This window comes from Corvus cornix, chromosome 19, assembly GCF_000738735.6.
Source record: "Corvus cornix cornix isolate S_Up_H32 chromosome 19, ASM73873v5, whole genome shotgun sequence".
Classification (NCBI taxonomy): domain Eukaryota; kingdom Metazoa; phylum Chordata; class Aves; order Passeriformes; family Corvidae; genus Corvus; species Corvus cornix.
In genome coordinates this window covers 7,594,137-7,611,001 of record NC_046348.1, presented here as the reverse complement: position 1 = coordinate 7,611,001, position 16,865 = coordinate 7,594,137, and the positions used below count along the sequence as shown (strand labels likewise).

The window sequence follows — 16,865 nt, the reverse complement described above, 5'->3', positions numbered from 1 at the left end:
GAGGAGGCTGAGCTGGAGGAGTGCAAACACCGATCTTGTGCATGCAGCTGCTCTGGGGTTACCTGAGGACACGGAGAGTGGACAGCAGCAGTGAATCAGATGATGGAGTTTGCTTCCAGTTTGCCAGTGTCTTCCTTCCCAGTAAAGGGGTCACTGCATGGGGGATGTTGAGGGATGGTCAATGTGCATCGTCACTGCTGGTACAAGAAAGTTTTCACACGGTGTCAAGCGTTTATTTGAAGAACATTGAATGTTCTCTGAACATCAAATCTGGAGATTAGAATCCCACTACAGATCAGAATAATATTAACTGGATTGTAGTAAATTAGCAGGAACATGCTTCTGTTTAGGGGAGAGATTAAAATATGGTTTGTGCACTCAATTCTATAGTGTATTAGTCTGCTGGTATACAGTCATAAGCAAGTGTTAATGCCTGTAACAACCTCTTCTTTTCTTGCACTCACTGCTTGTAAAAACCCTTTTTGCCTTGGACTCTTAGTGAATATATCTGCTAGGAGCAACTTTATATGCAGGATTACTGCTGGAGGTTTATTTTGGCTATAACTGACCAATCTGGTTCTGAACAAATACCCATGATGAATGTTATGTAAATACTGGTTTGGCTTAAAATCTCATTAGGATATTCCCAGAAATAACTTGATGATAGTGAAATCTGGGGCTTCCATATTGCCTTCGTCTTGTGTCAGCAAAATGTCAGTAAGGCTCTGTTTTAATGCTGAGAATCACAGCAGCTTTTAGAGCTCTCAAAATTGAGTTTATAGCAGTAGTAAATCACACCCCTCCCCACACTGTAAATTTGTAGAAGCTTATTTGGTAGTTCTGGCAAACTGCAGGAAACTGCTGCTGTCATCTCTTCAGTAGCACTTCATAGGAAGATGTTGAAGCACATGAGGGTCTTTTATGGACATCCTGTGCACTGCAGTGTGAAGCAGCAAGTGATAACTGTTGAGCATTTTTCTGAGAAGGAGGAGTCTTTAAATGACTCATGGATTGAATCAATGACTGCTTCTGTCATAGAGTAGAATTTTAGTAGAGATCAAATTCCAAACAGACTCGTGGCTCATCTCAAGCGTTCTGTGTATATTTAAAAATTATTTGGCTACAAAATTTAAATAATGGAGCTGTTGTGGCCATCTTCAGTGGAATATAGTACTGTCTTTTTCTCATGGATTTTTGGTGTGTTTATAATTTGAATCAGAGCTTTGATTTGAGCAATATCCTTGTAGCACTGCTGAGTTTCTTTAAGGTTGTGTAATGATAGGAGTGCCTTTGAGATTCAAGTTCACTTTCTCTTTTCCAATGGATTTTAACTGTTGTGTTTTTAAAGATCATACTTAAACGTATTTATCTGCTTTACTGTTTAGAAGGAGCTTCACCAAATTGCATCTTCTTTAAAATTGAAAAGTGTCAAGGATTTTTCTTGTATCAAAAATGTGTATTTTAATAGTTTATCTCTTCTGTATAGGCCTCAGGAAAGGAGAACTGGATATGAACAGCAGTTTCATCCAGGTCCATCTCAGACAGATCATGATTCACTGGAATCTAAGCGACCACGTCTTGAACAAGTGTCTGATTCTCATTTCCAGCGTGTCAGTGCAGCCACTGTCTTGCCTTTAGTACATCCTCTGCAGGAAGGGCTGAGATCTGCAGATATTAAGAAGGTAGAGCCATTTTCTGTTACAGTGCTGAAGGTCTGACTTTCTATGTTGCAGTGAGCTAATCAATTTTTTTCCGTTAGGTGATTTTTTTTGTTTGTTTGGGTTCTTTCTTTAATCCCAAAGATTTACTTTTACACATTATCAGAAGCTGTGATCATGAGTCAGTGTTACTCTCTTACACAGTCTGACTCAAACCCAGTAAATAGCCTGGAATTCTGAGTTGCCACTACTCTCTTACATCACTGAAACCTCAGTTGTAAAATGATTATAGCATAGTGCATGAAATATTTCTGCTTTTCAATTGAAAGTTGCTGGCAAATGCATGCAAGTCCATTTTTTCCTGTAATTAACATTGGTACTGAATAGTCAAAGTACTTCCTTCCACCCCCTATTCCCTTTTAAGCATTTGAAATGAATCTGCTTATTTACATAACACTAATTATACTTGTCACTGTCCCATTTTGACTAAATCTAGGACAATCTAGTTTAGGGTGGGTATTTTCTATTGTAGATATTGAATATTAGAGCTAAATTCAAGAGAACTTGACGTTTATAACCACAGCTAACTCCTGATGTGCTTTATCAAGCTAGTCATGATTATATTTGAGAATATCCTCCTCAGTATAGGTGCAGAGTATTGAGGAGTGGCTGTCAAGTAACCCTTCCTTTAAAAATAAAAGTTACTGTTTACATTTATGAAGATGTATTTTTAAGAGGGAGGCATTTTGGTCTTACTTTGCTTTCAAGGTAAATATTGCAGTGTGGTGGTTTTTTAGAAGGTGGACTTTGAAATTACAGGATCATAAATAGGCTGTCAGTTAATTCTAAAAGATTTAGAGCATTATTAAAACTTTAACTGACTTCTCAACAGAGCTATAGATAAATGGAAATTGTTTTTAATTCCTGGCTGTTTGGTTTCTGAGCACTCATTCCTGTGTTATGACTGATTTCTCTCTATCCCCCCCCCAATCTCCTGTCCCCATGGAAGGACCCAGCTTTTGGAGGAAAGCATGAGGGACCATCTTCTCCAATTTCTGGTCAGCCTTGTGGGGAGGACCAAAATGCTTCACCTTCCAAGCTGTCAAAGGAAGAATTGATCCAGAGCATGGACCGCGTAGATCGCGAAATTGCGAAAGTGGAACAGCAAATCCTGAAACTGAAGAAAAAGCAAGTAAGCATTGCAGACACTGCTCTTGTCTTCTGCCAGTGAAAGAGGTGTGGAAAAATTTCTTTTGATGGTGGTGAATTTTTTGGTTATATGAACCAGATGAAGAAGTTAAAAAGGAAAGGTTATGTGTATGATTTTATTTTAAATAAGTTGGACATCACATAGTTTTAAGCATTTTTGAAAGTAGGAGAAAGCCACATAGGAACAGCAGCAGCAGATGGGTTTATATTTGAAACTGCTGTGAAACAAGGGCACTGTGACTGTAATTTCAGCTTCAGAGCTGCCTGCTGGCTGAGGGGAGGATCATCTTTCTTCTTTTGCAGTCTGTGCAAGGGGAGAATCCCTTGCATGCATCTCCAAAACCAGAGCTTGTAAAAAAGTCCCTGGATCATCTGCTTTCCCAAGGGCAAGAGATCCTAATATCTGGAGCTAAGGTTAGCCTTGTGGGAAAGTGCAGTAGGAGGGGTGTGAATAAACACAGAGAGCAGAGAAATAAAGGAGGAAATATCTTTTTTTTTTTTTTTGTATGGTCGTGGCTATGCTTTGCATCAGAGAACTGCACTTCAGCCACTGGAAGCAAAGGAAATGTTTGCTGGCAGAAGTTGTTACTTTCCCTGTAGCTGTTGTGGCCAAGTAAACCCACCCTTCAGTTGAGGCATCTGTTAGTCATTGACAAAAACAAAGTCCTTGTTTCCTTTTCCTTTTCTGACTTTCAAAGATCCAGATAGAAAAAGTGCCAACTTTACTTTTTTTTAGTTTAAACTCTGGAGGAAATGAGAGTTACACTGTAGGATTTGTTAACTTGTAAGTCCAGGATAACAAACGGACAACTCTCAGGAGCTGTGTGTTTTTATGGTCTGGAAACATTTAATTACGTCTGAATTTTAATGACCTGTAAAGTGACCTCCAGCAGAAAACCAAACGAGGATGTCACTGAGTACCTGTTTGTGTGTTAATGATGCTTATCTCTCTGTGCACCTTTCCACAAAATCAGCAAGTACTGTGCATCTCATCTATGAAGGGTCATTTGTGCACATTTGTGTGTGATTTGACTTAAAAAAACCTACAAAGTTGCTCTTGAAATAACTGAGCTCATGTCTTAGGGTATTCTGCTAAAATTTTAGGGAATTCTTGCACAGCAATGTAGCACATTCTAGCCAGGACTGCAAGGCAGGATGGATCCCTGGTGTCACAAGTTCTTTGCTGTATGTTTGTGGCAGGCATGGGTGAAGGATATTTGAAAAATGAAGATGTCACTGAACCAGATTTATTTGATGTGAAAGTAAATCACAGCAGTGTAGTAGCTAGGAAAGGATTACAGGGTGGGTTTTTTTTGGTTTTGGTATTTTCTTTTTTTTGCCTGTTTAGTATTGTAACAGTGTTGGAACTTTAATGCATGTGGAGTGGTTTATTTTTGCTGTGAAGTACCTTTAGAATGATGTTCTCTGTGGAGTGCTAGAAGGACTTTTGTACCTTTTGAAACCATAAGACAGCAGTAATGGTGACACTTGAACATCTACAGTACAGGAAGGCAGCTCTGGTTTATTTCCACTGTGAGAAGGCAGCTCTGATGTAACTGGTCTCCTAAGTTGATAGTTTTGTTTAAAGTTAAATAATGATAAATTACAAAGTGACTGTGGCTCTTTCAAACTGAAATAAGTCTGATTCAAGGCAGGTGAGTCTTGTAAACAGGTAATTTGGATTACCAGTAGTACAAAAAATAGTCTTATTATTGTTCCTGTGGGCACTAAAACCATTTCATTCATTCCTTGTCAGTGCAAAGCGAAATAAGAGGCAGTGCTGACTGATCAGCTGCGTATTTTATCTCTGGTGACTAATTACTGGTGGGGGGAACATGGATGGCTGATTTTCTTTCTTTGGTCTCTTAGCAACAACTTGAAGAAGAAGCTGCTAAGCCTCCCGAGCCTGAGAGGCCTGTGTCCCCTCCTCCCGTGGAGCAGAAGCACCGCAGCATTGTCCAGATCATTTACGATGAGAATCGGGTGAGTGTCCTCTGCACCTCACCGGGGGGGCTCTCACTGACCCACAGTGCTGACATTCTTTAGGTCTTCATTTACTTCCATGGGGCAAATTTTACTTCTGTTTTACTGATTTGCCCACCCCTCTTTTACTGTTTGTTTGCTTCTCTAAATGAAAGACATTTTTATGACCTTTTTATTCTCGATCACAGGAATCTTCCTTGTATCTTGTAAGCAGTCTGAGCTGTGGGTCTTATCCTTAGAGCCTTGTGCTGAGATACATGAATTATATATAAACACACACATACATATCCTTTCAAGTGTGTGATATGAAAAATGCCTCAGAAATTCATCTTGAGTTCCCTATTCCTCACATGAGCTGACAAACTTGGCTGAAGACTCTACTTTTAAATGAGCTGAAGGGAAAAAAAACTGCGTATGTTGTAGAATTTTGTGCCTTCTTTATAAACTCTGACTTCTGGCACTTAAGATTTGGATAAATGAACAGATATTAAGAAGTAATATATTGGTAAATTATGAGCTTGTGTTGTTTAAGTGGTGAGAAAAGTCCAGGAGCTCAGTAATATTGCCAACAGTAATAGCAAAAATGCTTCCTGCCTTTTTTTCCCCATGGTAGTTTGAGATAAGGGAGTCAGATATCTGGGGATTTTGAAAGTATTGTGATCTTCTGTGAGAGTGGTATGTGTTTGTTTAATTTCCCAATTTTATTCTGTAGTTTAGAGGAACAGCTAATTTCTATGACAACAGACTTTTTTTTTTTTTAATTTGAGGAGGTAAAACCCCCCTGCAAAACAATACTAGATTTTGTACAGAAGAGCTGCGTCCCAAGCATTCCATGGAAGGAAGGGCCAGGATTATTTCGTGGTCTTCACTTAGTGTGAATGAAGGACCTTTGACAGACTTTGTGTGTTTATGTACACACAAACATTTGTACACAGATTTGGCAATTGGAAAATTTTAGTTCCTTTATTCCATTCTTCAAAGCTAATTATACTTCATTTTATTGGACACCTTTCTTCCTCCTTGTAATTATTTGCAGTATTACGTATTACATTTTGGTTTTGAACTGCAGAGGTCAGTTTCTGCCTTTATGCTCTATCAGCTTCCAGACTTGGAGATCAGAGTCGTAACTGCACAATTCAAGTACAGGTTTCTTTATTTGCTGAGGCAACATTGCAGAAGTAGGTTAAGAAAGATCTCACATGGTCAGGCAGGGGTTTAGCAGAGAACACAGAGTTCAGATTTGACATGAACTTCAGAGGATTTATTCAGACTATATGAAAAAAAATCTTATTTGCAGAAAAAAGCAGAAGAAGCTCACAAGATTTTTGAAGGTCTTGGTCCTAAAGTTGAATTGGTAAGTTGTGGAATTCTGCTTTTTTTCTTTTGTTCTATTTCCTGTGTTGCCAGTTGCTCTAATTCTGTTGTGCTGATCGGCTGCAGTTCTGTGATGATGTATAGAAGAAATGTGTGTTTAAATGCACTGGTGAGTTGGGGCTTGATTGAGTTCATTGGCCACATAAAGTGTGATTTTTAAAAAGATTTGAATCTGTTTGAGAGAACAGGTTGGAGTATGAAGAAATGAAGTACTGTTATATACATAAGTAGTTACAATCTAATTTTAAGTAGTGAAATCTATGCTTTGTGCAGAATATCTTCTAGTCCCTTCAGCTCTGCTGCATCTCAGATTAAGTGCACTGTTGCCAGAATACTAAAATATTGTTAAATGTGTTGCATACACTTTTAGAGTTCCATGCATTGCAAAGTGCTAAGTGTTCCTTTCTCATCCAAAATTGCAGCCACTTTACAACCAACCATCAGACACCAAGGTCTACCATGAAAACATCAAAACGTGAGTGCTTTAATACCCTGTCATTGTCCCATTCAGGGCATCTGGATTTAAACATTCCCTCACATTTTTCATTGCTGTTATTTCCAAGTAGGATGTGTGAGTTTTAACCATAATTAAAAGCTTCCTGTCCATGTAACTTTCTGATTTCTTTGTTGTAAAATAGCTCTGCAAGATGTGCATTATATGTGCTGAAGGCAGAGGGAAGCCCTGGCTTTCCATCTTCATTTAAAGATAAAAATAAATAATAAAACTTAAGCTGGCTGTCCTTTAAAAGCTTCTCTTAAAAAAAGTAATTCTTGCTCCACTCCATCAAATAGATTGATATAGAAGTTCCAAAGTACTTATTTCTTGAACAATATATTGGAAAACTTAACTTTAGGGCTGAATTGCCAAGACTTTTCCCCCCTAAAAGCATAATAGCTTAAACCAAATGTTCTCATTTTAGCATATTATCCCTCCTGTGGTAATGGAGAGCACCTGCCTTGAAATGGGAACCTTTTGTGTCTCAATTGCTTATTTCAGCCAGCTTCAAGAATCTCCTCTCTGAAAAAATACAATATTAGGTGATTTAGCTATCTGGACTTCATTGGGAATTTACCCTATTTTTTATCCTGAAACTGTTACTCATAATGAAACTCTGCCCTCTAGGATTGAGATGAGTTTTGAGTAGTTTTGAAGTGCCTGATTCTTATATAGTTCACTTTTTTCCCCTAATTCTGTTTCCCAGAAACCAGGTGATGAGGAAGAAGCTGATCCTATTCTTTAAAAGAAGGAACCATGCAAGAAAACAACGGGTAAGAGCACCATGATTTTCTAAAAGCAGCATGTGGCTGGTTTCCTGTCTGGACCCTTGTCTTGCATTCCCAAATGTAGTGATTAGAAAAATAAGACCTCAGGCTAACACAAGTGTGGTACCAGAAGGTGGGATAGTTCTAGAAAGCAGTAATGACAATTACCAAATACCACTGGGATGTGTAAAGCAAAAAAATAGTGTATAATATTCAAAATCTACATTTTTATATCCACTTCCTCTGTGCTGAAAATTTGGTATAAGTTATCTTCATAATGGAAGGGACTAGAGCAGGAAAAATCTGTGCATTCCAGGAGTCTGCCCATGTGACATGTTCTGATCACTTGGTGTATTTTGCTTAGTTCAAGGTTTGCTTTTGGAATTTAACAGGAACAGAAAATCTGTCAACGTTATGATCAGCTGATGGAGGCATGGGAGAAGAAAGTAGACAGGATAGAAAATAATCCACGCAGGAAAGCCAAGGAGAGCAAAACACGGGAGTACTATGAGAAACAATTCCCAGAAATCCGGAAGCAGAGAGAACAGCAGGAAAGATTCCAAAGGTATTACTGGAGATTTGAAATATTCCTGCAAAATATCTCTTCAGTTTTAAGTTTTAAAATTATTTATTATAAAATTGGTTAATTTTAGTGATTAAGTTTTATGTTCATCACCTTCTTGCTTTAAAAAGAATTTTACTGTGTCATGAAGTGAAATGTTCTTCCATTTGTTCTCTGTGTTTCCATGGCACTGAGCTCATGTTTCACTTCCCATCCTAAGGATCTCCATGACTTTATCTATCCATTGTCATATGTCCCCTTTCCTGTCCCTCCCCTCCAGCTGTGCCAGTCTCATCCCTTGGTGTCCTCTCAGGCCGCTGTGGTGATGTCCCCGTGGTTCCTTTCCCATCTCCCTTTTCAGATCTGCCATCAAACCCGATATTTCCCAAAAGGAACACAGGAAAAGGGCCATTTAGCAAAGGCTAGGTTGTGGTGTCAGTGAGCCAAGGAGAGTTAAGTTGCTCAGTAAGGTGTTTGTGGAGTTCTGAAGACAATTGGAGCATCAGCTTCACATGAGCCTGTTCATTTTGGGCACACACTCTAATTTATTCTGGTATTTTTCTGTCACTGGGTGTCTGTGTTACTCCTGTGTTTCATGATCCCTGTATTCATTAGCCCCCACACTCCAAAACCGTTTGTCTTCTTAATTAACAATTTGACTGATCTTTTGTTGTACTTGCCAGGTAATTTTATTCCAGACATTTTTGCATTTTAAAATATTCAAGGTGCAACAATTAAGGCCCTATTATTTAATCTATCAGACATTTGTTAGATGGAAACTACAAGGAGTCTTAAAAGGAATGAAGTGCAATTCATTTAAGAGTTCACCTTGCAGTACTGTAGGTAGATAGATAAGATTCTAATTAGAATTAGGTCAAGTTTGATTTAGTGTTGAAATCTGTTTATCTGATGTTCGAAATAATTTCAATACACCTTTGAGAGTTCAAGCCCCATAAAGATTTAATCTCATCTCTTATAACCATCTGCCTACATCACCTTTCTTCATAAAACATGGGGAAAGCAGAGAGTTTGCAATACATTGTGAAGGCTGCAAGATTTTGTGGAATCAGGAAAAGAAGAAAGTAAACTGTTAGAAGGAGAACAGCACTCATACATAAGAAGCTTTCCCTTGAAGAATCTATCATGTCTTTGTAATTGCAAACTACTGGGGACAGGGTCATCTCTTTATGTTATATTTACATTCTCTAATGTAATGGCCTCTTTGTCTATAGCTGTGCTGTAATACTATTGCTATGTAAATACTAAAGGTTTTTTCCTCAGATTTTGTGCAAATGGATTAATTCAGTAAAATCTTTGAGGTATTTTGTCTCTCCATTTAGTAGTGATTTTTACCTCTGAAATGCTTTTTGACCCACATGCTGTGGTATATTGTTATGATGTTCCTGAGGGTGAAGATCACAAGCTGAAAAATTCTTCCAAATTACAGCTCTCCCCATCAATTCAAAAGTGGAAAAATTTCTTTTGTAAAAGTTTCAGTGCTGTATTAGTAACTTGACCAAATTGATAAAAGACAAATTTAGTGTGGTTTTCTTAAAAAAAATAAAAGGCTCTTTCAAGGTGTATCAGTTGTACTAATTAAGGTGATAATTTCTGTGCCACTGATGAACATTTCTCATGCTCAGCAGAAGCAAATTCATTTATCTGAAGCACCTACTTTGCAGTGGAATTGGTGGTAACACCTTTTTCTGTGCCCTTTCTGCTGAGCTTTGCAAATTCACTGTAAAACCAAGCAGGACATGACGAAGTTTGTGCTCTGACTCTCCGTAAGAACGACCGGTCCTAACTGATTTGAGAGACTGGCAACAGCATTGTAAGGAATTTTGAAGGTTGTCGTGGTGTGCAAAACCTGCAGATAGAGCTAATTCCCACTTTATCCTTTTTCCCCTCTGTGTTCTCCTCATCCCAGAGTTGGCCAAAGAGGGGCTGGCCTTTCAGCAACGATTGCTAGAAGTGAACATGAGATTTCAGAAATCATCGATGGACTCTCTGAGCAGGAGGTGAGGCTGGTGGCTGTACTTCACTGTAGAAGCACAGCCAATAAATATCCTTTCATTGGCAGTGAAAGGTCTCTTGCAGAGGGTTTGTTTCTTTGATAAGAGAAAGCTCTTCTCTCTTGGAAAGAATCTGTGTGAAGTGTGGCTTGAAGCAAGTCTTACAAATACTTTTCTTTTGAGGGTTTTGCTTTCTAATTGTATCTGCCCTAGATTTTTCTCATGTGGCTGTTCATTGCAGGCTTGCTGCAACCTAGTTTTTTACAGCTGTAACAAACATGTGAAAACTCTTCCTTTTCTCAAGCCCTCCATCATTTTGGTTTTCCAGCAGTTGTGGCGCTGTTTCCTTTAGCTGACTGTAAATGTTCACTGGGATAGTGACAACTTCTGCAAGAGTTAAGACATGTACAAAAACAAGTCCCAAGCTGACTGTGAATGTGGAGCTTTAAGAGTTGTGTAATTCAAGAGCTGTTAACATCAGCAGCAACACTTTGTGTGTTCTTTACTTTTCCTTTTGTTGTGTAGAATAACGAGAAGCAAATGCGGCAGCTCTCTGTCATCCCTCCCATGATGTTCGATGCAGAACAGAGACGGGTGAAGTTCATTAACATGAACGGGCTGATGGAGGATCCCATGAAAGTTTATAAAGACAGGCAGTTCATGAATGTCTGGACAGACCATGAGAAAGAGATTTTTAAGGAGAAGTAATGGCCTTTCTTTTCTTTTTATTACATTGAAATGACAGTTAATTTCCCAATCATGTAAAGCTAAATCAGGAATGCTGAAGCTTTTGTGCAGTAATGTTTGATAATGTTCTTAGTTGGCTGTAATAAATATTGCAAAATTTTAGACTTATTTTTCAACTGAGTATGCTCACATGCATTTAGTCCTTAAATACAAAATTCTCACAGAAGTACCTTAGTTCCTTTAGTTACTTCAGTATAATGAGAAAAGTAGAGATATGATCTCATTTTATCAGATCATAAATTTATCAGTTAATTTTGAGTGCTTAGTTCTAAATTTGCACAGTGTGAAAACTGGGCTTTTTAGACTAATTTCACTCGTGTAAATGAAGGGCTTGCTGATGGAACAGATTGTGTGCAGGATTATTTTGCTTGTTTGATCATGGATAATGTTGTTAAACTGAAATAATTTCTGATTTGTAAAAGGTTTGTCCAGCATCCCAAGAACTTTGGTCTAATTGCTTCCTACTTGGAACGAAAGGTAAGACATTTTTTAATGTAAATAGAGCCTAGGGTGGGATCCCTAACTTTCCAAATGTAAGTCACTTGCCCCAGCATCATTTTGTCCTCCTGAAAAAAAAAAAATCAAGTCCAAAAAAGTTATCACTGTAACAGAATTTTATAATACCTGATCAGTAACACAATCAGTGTGTGCCAACAGAAATTATTGCAATGACACAATTGGTAAGGATTAAAGACAATGGCACCTCATTTAGTTTGAATGTTTGCTTGTTGAAGCAGGTAAGCTTTAACTATAATAACTATAAGCATAGATAAGAACAGCCTTGGCTCTGCTGAGCTGCTGTGCTGACCCAGAGAAACCTTCCAAGTCAGGGAGATCCTACTGCCAGCTCAGTCTTTGGGATTAATTTTAGTCTTTAGAATTTGATTTGGCAGAATTGATGTAAGAATTAATGGAGAATTAGGATTTGTTAAGACACACAACAGAACCTTGAATGTGTACACTTACTGTAATAAATGGAAGCTTTTTTATTTTAGTCTGGAGGCTTGAATCGTTTTAAGTGTTCAGAGAAATTAAAAACTCAAATCTTATCTTTTCAATAGGAGTAAAACCTACTTTTTCCTGCTTTTTTCACTTTAGAATGTTCCTGACTGTGTATTATATTATTATTTGACCAAGAAAAATGAAAATTATAAAGCCCTTGTGCGAAGGAATTATGGTAAACGCAGAGGAAGAAACCAGGTATGTTGAATTTATTCATCACTTGGGTACTGTTATTTTGTTGCTTCATGCTTACAACTGTTTCATCATCTGAGATAGCAACATGTTACAGGCATAAAGGGGAAAGAATTATTTTTCCTTTGTTGCATACTTGCCCTTTTAAAATTTAAGTGATCTGATCTCAAGGGTGTTGTTGGTTAGTTTGGTTTTAATTCTGTGTAATATCTTCTCCCTTTGCACATTTATTACTTGTTTTAATATGACAATTCATTTTTTTTGAGGACCCACCACAGACATTGAGACTGAATCCATCATTAAATCCTATGTTGGAGCCAAGAGAAATTAGGTTTAGCATGTGACTTGCAGTGGAAAATGTATAATCTGTTCATAATGTCAGTGTTTGTCAAAAAGCAGAAATTAATAGTGGTCTTTATTTGGTGGTCAGGCTCGAAGTCAAACTGGAACTTCAGAGCGAGAAGAAAGAGACCAATTTAATGCATGTGAATAGAAAATTCTGCTGATTCAGGAAGTGTTCCTTTGGAAGTCTTTGGAAAGGAAAAGAACAGCATTTTATGTACCAAAAGCTTATAAATACATGTGCTGGGCTACCAGGATTAATGTGGGTATTGGAAAACAAAATAACCCTGGAACTTTGGGGCTGCACAAATCTGCTCTGCAAAACAGTAAATGCAGTAAATATAAATAAATGCACTGAAATACACAAATACTGAAAGTTTTCTAGGAGTCCCAGTAAATGTATTTTTTTAATATAAAATTGCTGCAAATGGATTCAACTGTTGAGTGGATCCTGTTCAGTAGAAACAGGCATCAGGTTGTGCTTCCGTGGTGCTGTTGTACTTAAACCTTTTGAATTATGGGCTGGTGCTCTACAAGAAGAGTCCTGTCATGGGAGGGTACCTTGTCTGTACCCCACAAATGATGGATTGCTTAGGATAAGGTCATTGTCACTGTGCACAGGATTTCATAGAACTTCTGCTCTGATGGGAGAAATTACTGGAAATAACCTGTATTTTGCCAGGATTTCTGTTAGAATTTCTAAGCCTAATAATGCTTCTTAATAGGAAAGGTTATTGTTGTTGGAGTAGTGATTGGGGAAGGATTGCAATTGAAGTCTGGATGTGTGACAAATGAAAAGAAGATGGAAATAAACAGGATTGTCCAAATGTGGACAATCACTGTGGACACTGAACAGAGGTAGTGCTGCCATTTGGAGTGACTCTGTTTCTTGTGCCATTATAAAATGAGGTTGGTGTGATCACAGGAAGTGTCCCATGTTGAGGGGTATCTTTGCTAGGTGCTGTTCTAAGGGGTGAGGAGACAGAACTGGCTTAGCTGTAGTGCAGTGGAACTGGAGATTCCAAGATACTTAGGAAGTCATTACTGTATATTTAAATGTCTTTTCCACGTTGTTAAACTTTGGAATATTGGAAGTGGTAGAATTCAAAATTTGGATGGACTTTTCTGTCCATAAATGGTCGCTTTCCTTGGATAATGTATATAGACCAGAAAGGTTTTCATTCCAGCCTTAGACACACAGGGGCATGGATTTGCTTGGTGAATTCAGCTCAAGGTGCTCTGCCTGACTTTGTGACTGCTCCTGTGAGTGCTGATTTATATGTGAGTAACTGAATACATCAGTTGGAACACTGAAGGTTTGTCCAGCTCAGATTACTTGCTCTTGGAATTGTAGCAGAGTTTTGTACTTCGTAATTGCTGGTTCTTGATCCACATGAAGTGCTACAGCAGATCCCTAAACTTTGGGCAACTGCTGTCCAGGCTTAATGTGTGCTCTGTTAAGGATGCAAGTAAGTGCCAGGTTTTTCGCTCTGGAGAGGGTTGAGCTGGACTTGCCAACTCAAGGAAATACTCTCAGCACTCTGAAAGGGAAATTTTACCACTTCTGGAAGTTTAAATTCAGAAGTATTGCAGTTAGCATGTTAATAGTAAGGAACTACATGGTGCCAAAAATCATATTTGTATTTATAATTTTATTCATGATTAATTAGCAACATCTATAACAGCTAGTAAAAAAGAACTTGAGAGGGTTGAACTGCCTGGCTTGCCAGAGCTTTTATCTTACAGTTGCAGAAAGCAGCTCACCCCTTCCCCCTCCTGTACCCCAGCTTTGTTTGAAGCTGATATTTTTCATATCTCTCAGTAGCAACTTGAAACTTTCTTGCTGATTGGCAAACACGAGTCATGTAAGATTTATGAGGTGCTCCAGGATGGGCTTAGGCCAATAACAGGTGCTTCAGCTTAAACTCTTAATAGTTCATATATTTTTGTAAATTAGAAGGCAAGCAAGTGGAATATTGCAGCAGAGGAGATATTAATCATGGTAACGACGTTGAAGTCCTTCAGAGAATGCAGTGAGCACAACTTGGCTCATGTTTCAGTGTGGGGGCTTTCACTTGAGAGAAGCTGAGTGCTGGATCAAGGATGTGAAGCGAAGAGATGCAAGGCTAATAAAATTCTGATATGTGTTTGTCCTCAAAAAGGTCTAGAAAGAGCTTTTTATAAAATGCTGCCTAAACTGTTCCAGACTGTCCAGACAGAGGCAACTGAACAAGTGTGTCTTAAACCAAAGCTTGTCAAATGTAGAGCAAGTTTTTAACATAGAATTGAGAGAAAGCCATGGCTGTACGATGCTTTCACTTCCCTATCCCTGGAAGTGTTCAGGACAGGGCTTGGAGCAACCTGTCTGGTGGGAGGTGTCCCTGCCCATGGCAGGGGATTTGGAATTAGATGATCTTTAAGGTCCCTTCAAACCCAAACCATCCTGTGATTCTATGATTCCAGAGAATTCCTTAAATAACTCGTTGACAGAAGGTTTCTTTAAGCAAGGCTTTAAATGAATTTGGTAGCCAGGCAGTGGTGGGTGCTGGCTGTGTCCCTGCAGTGTGTGTGGCTGGAGCCTGTGGCCGGGCAGCAGGTGGGAGGCCAGTGATGTGAGCAGACAGAAATTCGCCGCGTGTGTGTGACGGGGATCACCTCTGGTGACTCCGGGGAGATTAGAAGGTGCTGTGTGAGAGGGGCAGCGCTGCTGCAGGCAGCTTAAGTGGCAGAATGACACCATTTCCTGGAATAAACACGTTGCTGGGTCAGGCAGCCTCTGCTAAAGAGTTGTGTGATGTCGCTGCTGGGGTGGGTTTTGTCCTTTTGAGCCGTGCCCTGAGCTCAAGCCCATCCCCTTGTGTGGACAGTAAAAGTTTTAATCAGCACATGAATGTGCAGGAACGTCGCTGACCGAGGCTTCGACTCCTTTAAGGTTTGTGTTTATGCATTGATTATGCAGCTTAAACAGAGAACCAAGTGATGTTGAGTTGGCCAGGTAAGAACAGGATTTTCAACAACTGTTTTCTAAATAGATTAGATACAAAATAATTTTCTTTAAATTATGGGGGTTTTAAAATGCAGTTTTAACTCCTTGCTTTTCAGGTCAATCTATCTAGCAAGGTGGAAATAAATTATATTAGCATGTCTGTGACATCTTGCTTGAAGGAAGTCTGCATAATCAATAATCAGCACTTTAATTGCTAATAATTTGCAGTCAGATGATAGTGGTTAGTGTTTAGGGTTTCTGCTCCAGTTTACAGTATTAAAATGTCAAAACCAAGTCAGTTTGGTGACTATCTCCAGCCTCAGTTTTGTTAGTGAAACAGTGACACCTGCTGCTGCACTCATAGGGAGGTTCCTTCCTCTGTGAAGAAGAAAAGCCTGTTTTTGAGGAATTTTTCAGTAGATTGTAAAATCCGAGTTCATGAAGTGCTAGAACAGCAATCTTATCATTCTCTGTCGTTGTCTTGTAGTTCTCTGTCCTTGTGTTTCCATGAATTGCCAAGCGTACTCTGGGTATCTGTTTGAGACAAGCACAGTGTTTACTGTGCTTGTAAAACTGTCATTTCAGTAGAGAAAAGAGTTGGTTTTTTAATAATTCTTTCTGTAAACCCACTGGAAATTCCAAACCAAATTTTTTTAAGTTATATCTCTTAAATACTAATGGAAGTTTTGAGAAAGCGACTTGGAGTTGGTTGTAACTTTCATGCTACAAGACCTTCTGCTCCCCAGTTGTAAGATCATGTTTCACTATAAAATGCACAAAGTTAAAAAATAGAATTTGAGAGGAGCAACACCCTCACTACGCAGGGCAGGCCTCGCTCAGCACTTTTAAAACATAGCTGCTCATTTTTAGTGGGGCACACAGCAGCCAATGTGGGATTGTACACAATCCACGCTCATGCTGCAGAAACCTCCTATACTTCCATGGAATTTATAAGGCAGAGATATTCTATTCTTATGCTGACCACTGTGCAGTGCCTGTAACTTAAAATGTTATCAAGTGGGAAGTAAGGCAGCATCAGTTTTTGTGCTGCTCTGAGGACAAGATGCTGCACCTTTGTGTGATCAAGTTATCATCTAAATCCCATTTCATTTCAGCAACAAATTGCTCGTCCTTCTCAAGAAGAAAAGGTAGAAGAAAAGGTAGAAGAGGAAAAATCAGACAAATCAGAGAAAAAAGAGGAGGAAAAGAAAGATGAGGAGGAGAAGGATGAGAAGGAGGAATCTAAGTAAGTGTATACATACTGAAATGCATTAATTCACCCTAGATTGCAGGTTTTGGCAAAGATCAGAACAGGATTTGCATTAGCCTGCCAGTGAAATCTGGACTGAAAACTATTTCTTTTGTGTATTAAACAATTGTTTTGGACATACAAATTTCTCTGTCTTGCTGAGCTAATCAGACTAGTGGAAAAAGCAATGGGGTTATTTTTTACACATGTAATGATTTCCATATCTTGTTAGTTTGGGCTTTTCTCATATGTTCTAGCACAGTATTCATATTTTCTTTGAAGTTGA

The 16,865-nt window shown here is 38.7% G+C and overlaps 1 protein-coding gene across 2 annotated transcripts in view; it reads left to right on the top strand.

The window, feature by feature from the left end:
• Positions 1–16,865, top strand: part of NCOR1 (nuclear receptor corepressor 1) — a 55,900-nt gene that overhangs the window by 14,789 nt on the left and 24,246 nt on the right. For both annotated transcript variants that reach the window (XM_039563095.1, XM_039563094.1), the window contains exons 4-15: positions 1,487–1,682; positions 2,668–2,850; positions 4,737–4,850; positions 6,148–6,204; positions 6,647–6,699; positions 7,427–7,493; positions 7,880–8,052; positions 9,977–10,067; positions 10,587–10,765; positions 11,231–11,285; positions 11,907–12,008; positions 16,446–16,576. In XM_039563095.1, coding sequence (XP_039419029.1) covers positions 1,487–1,682; positions 2,668–2,850; positions 4,737–4,850; positions 6,148–6,204; positions 6,647–6,699; positions 7,427–7,493; positions 7,880–8,052; positions 9,977–10,067; positions 10,587–10,765; positions 11,231–11,285; positions 11,907–12,008; positions 16,446–16,576 — 1,401 coding nt within the window. The remainder of the gene's footprint in view (positions 1–1,486; positions 1,683–2,667; positions 2,851–4,736; positions 4,851–6,147; positions 6,205–6,646; positions 6,700–7,426; positions 7,494–7,879; positions 8,053–9,976; positions 10,068–10,586; positions 10,766–11,230; positions 11,286–11,906; positions 12,009–16,445; positions 16,577–16,865) is intronic.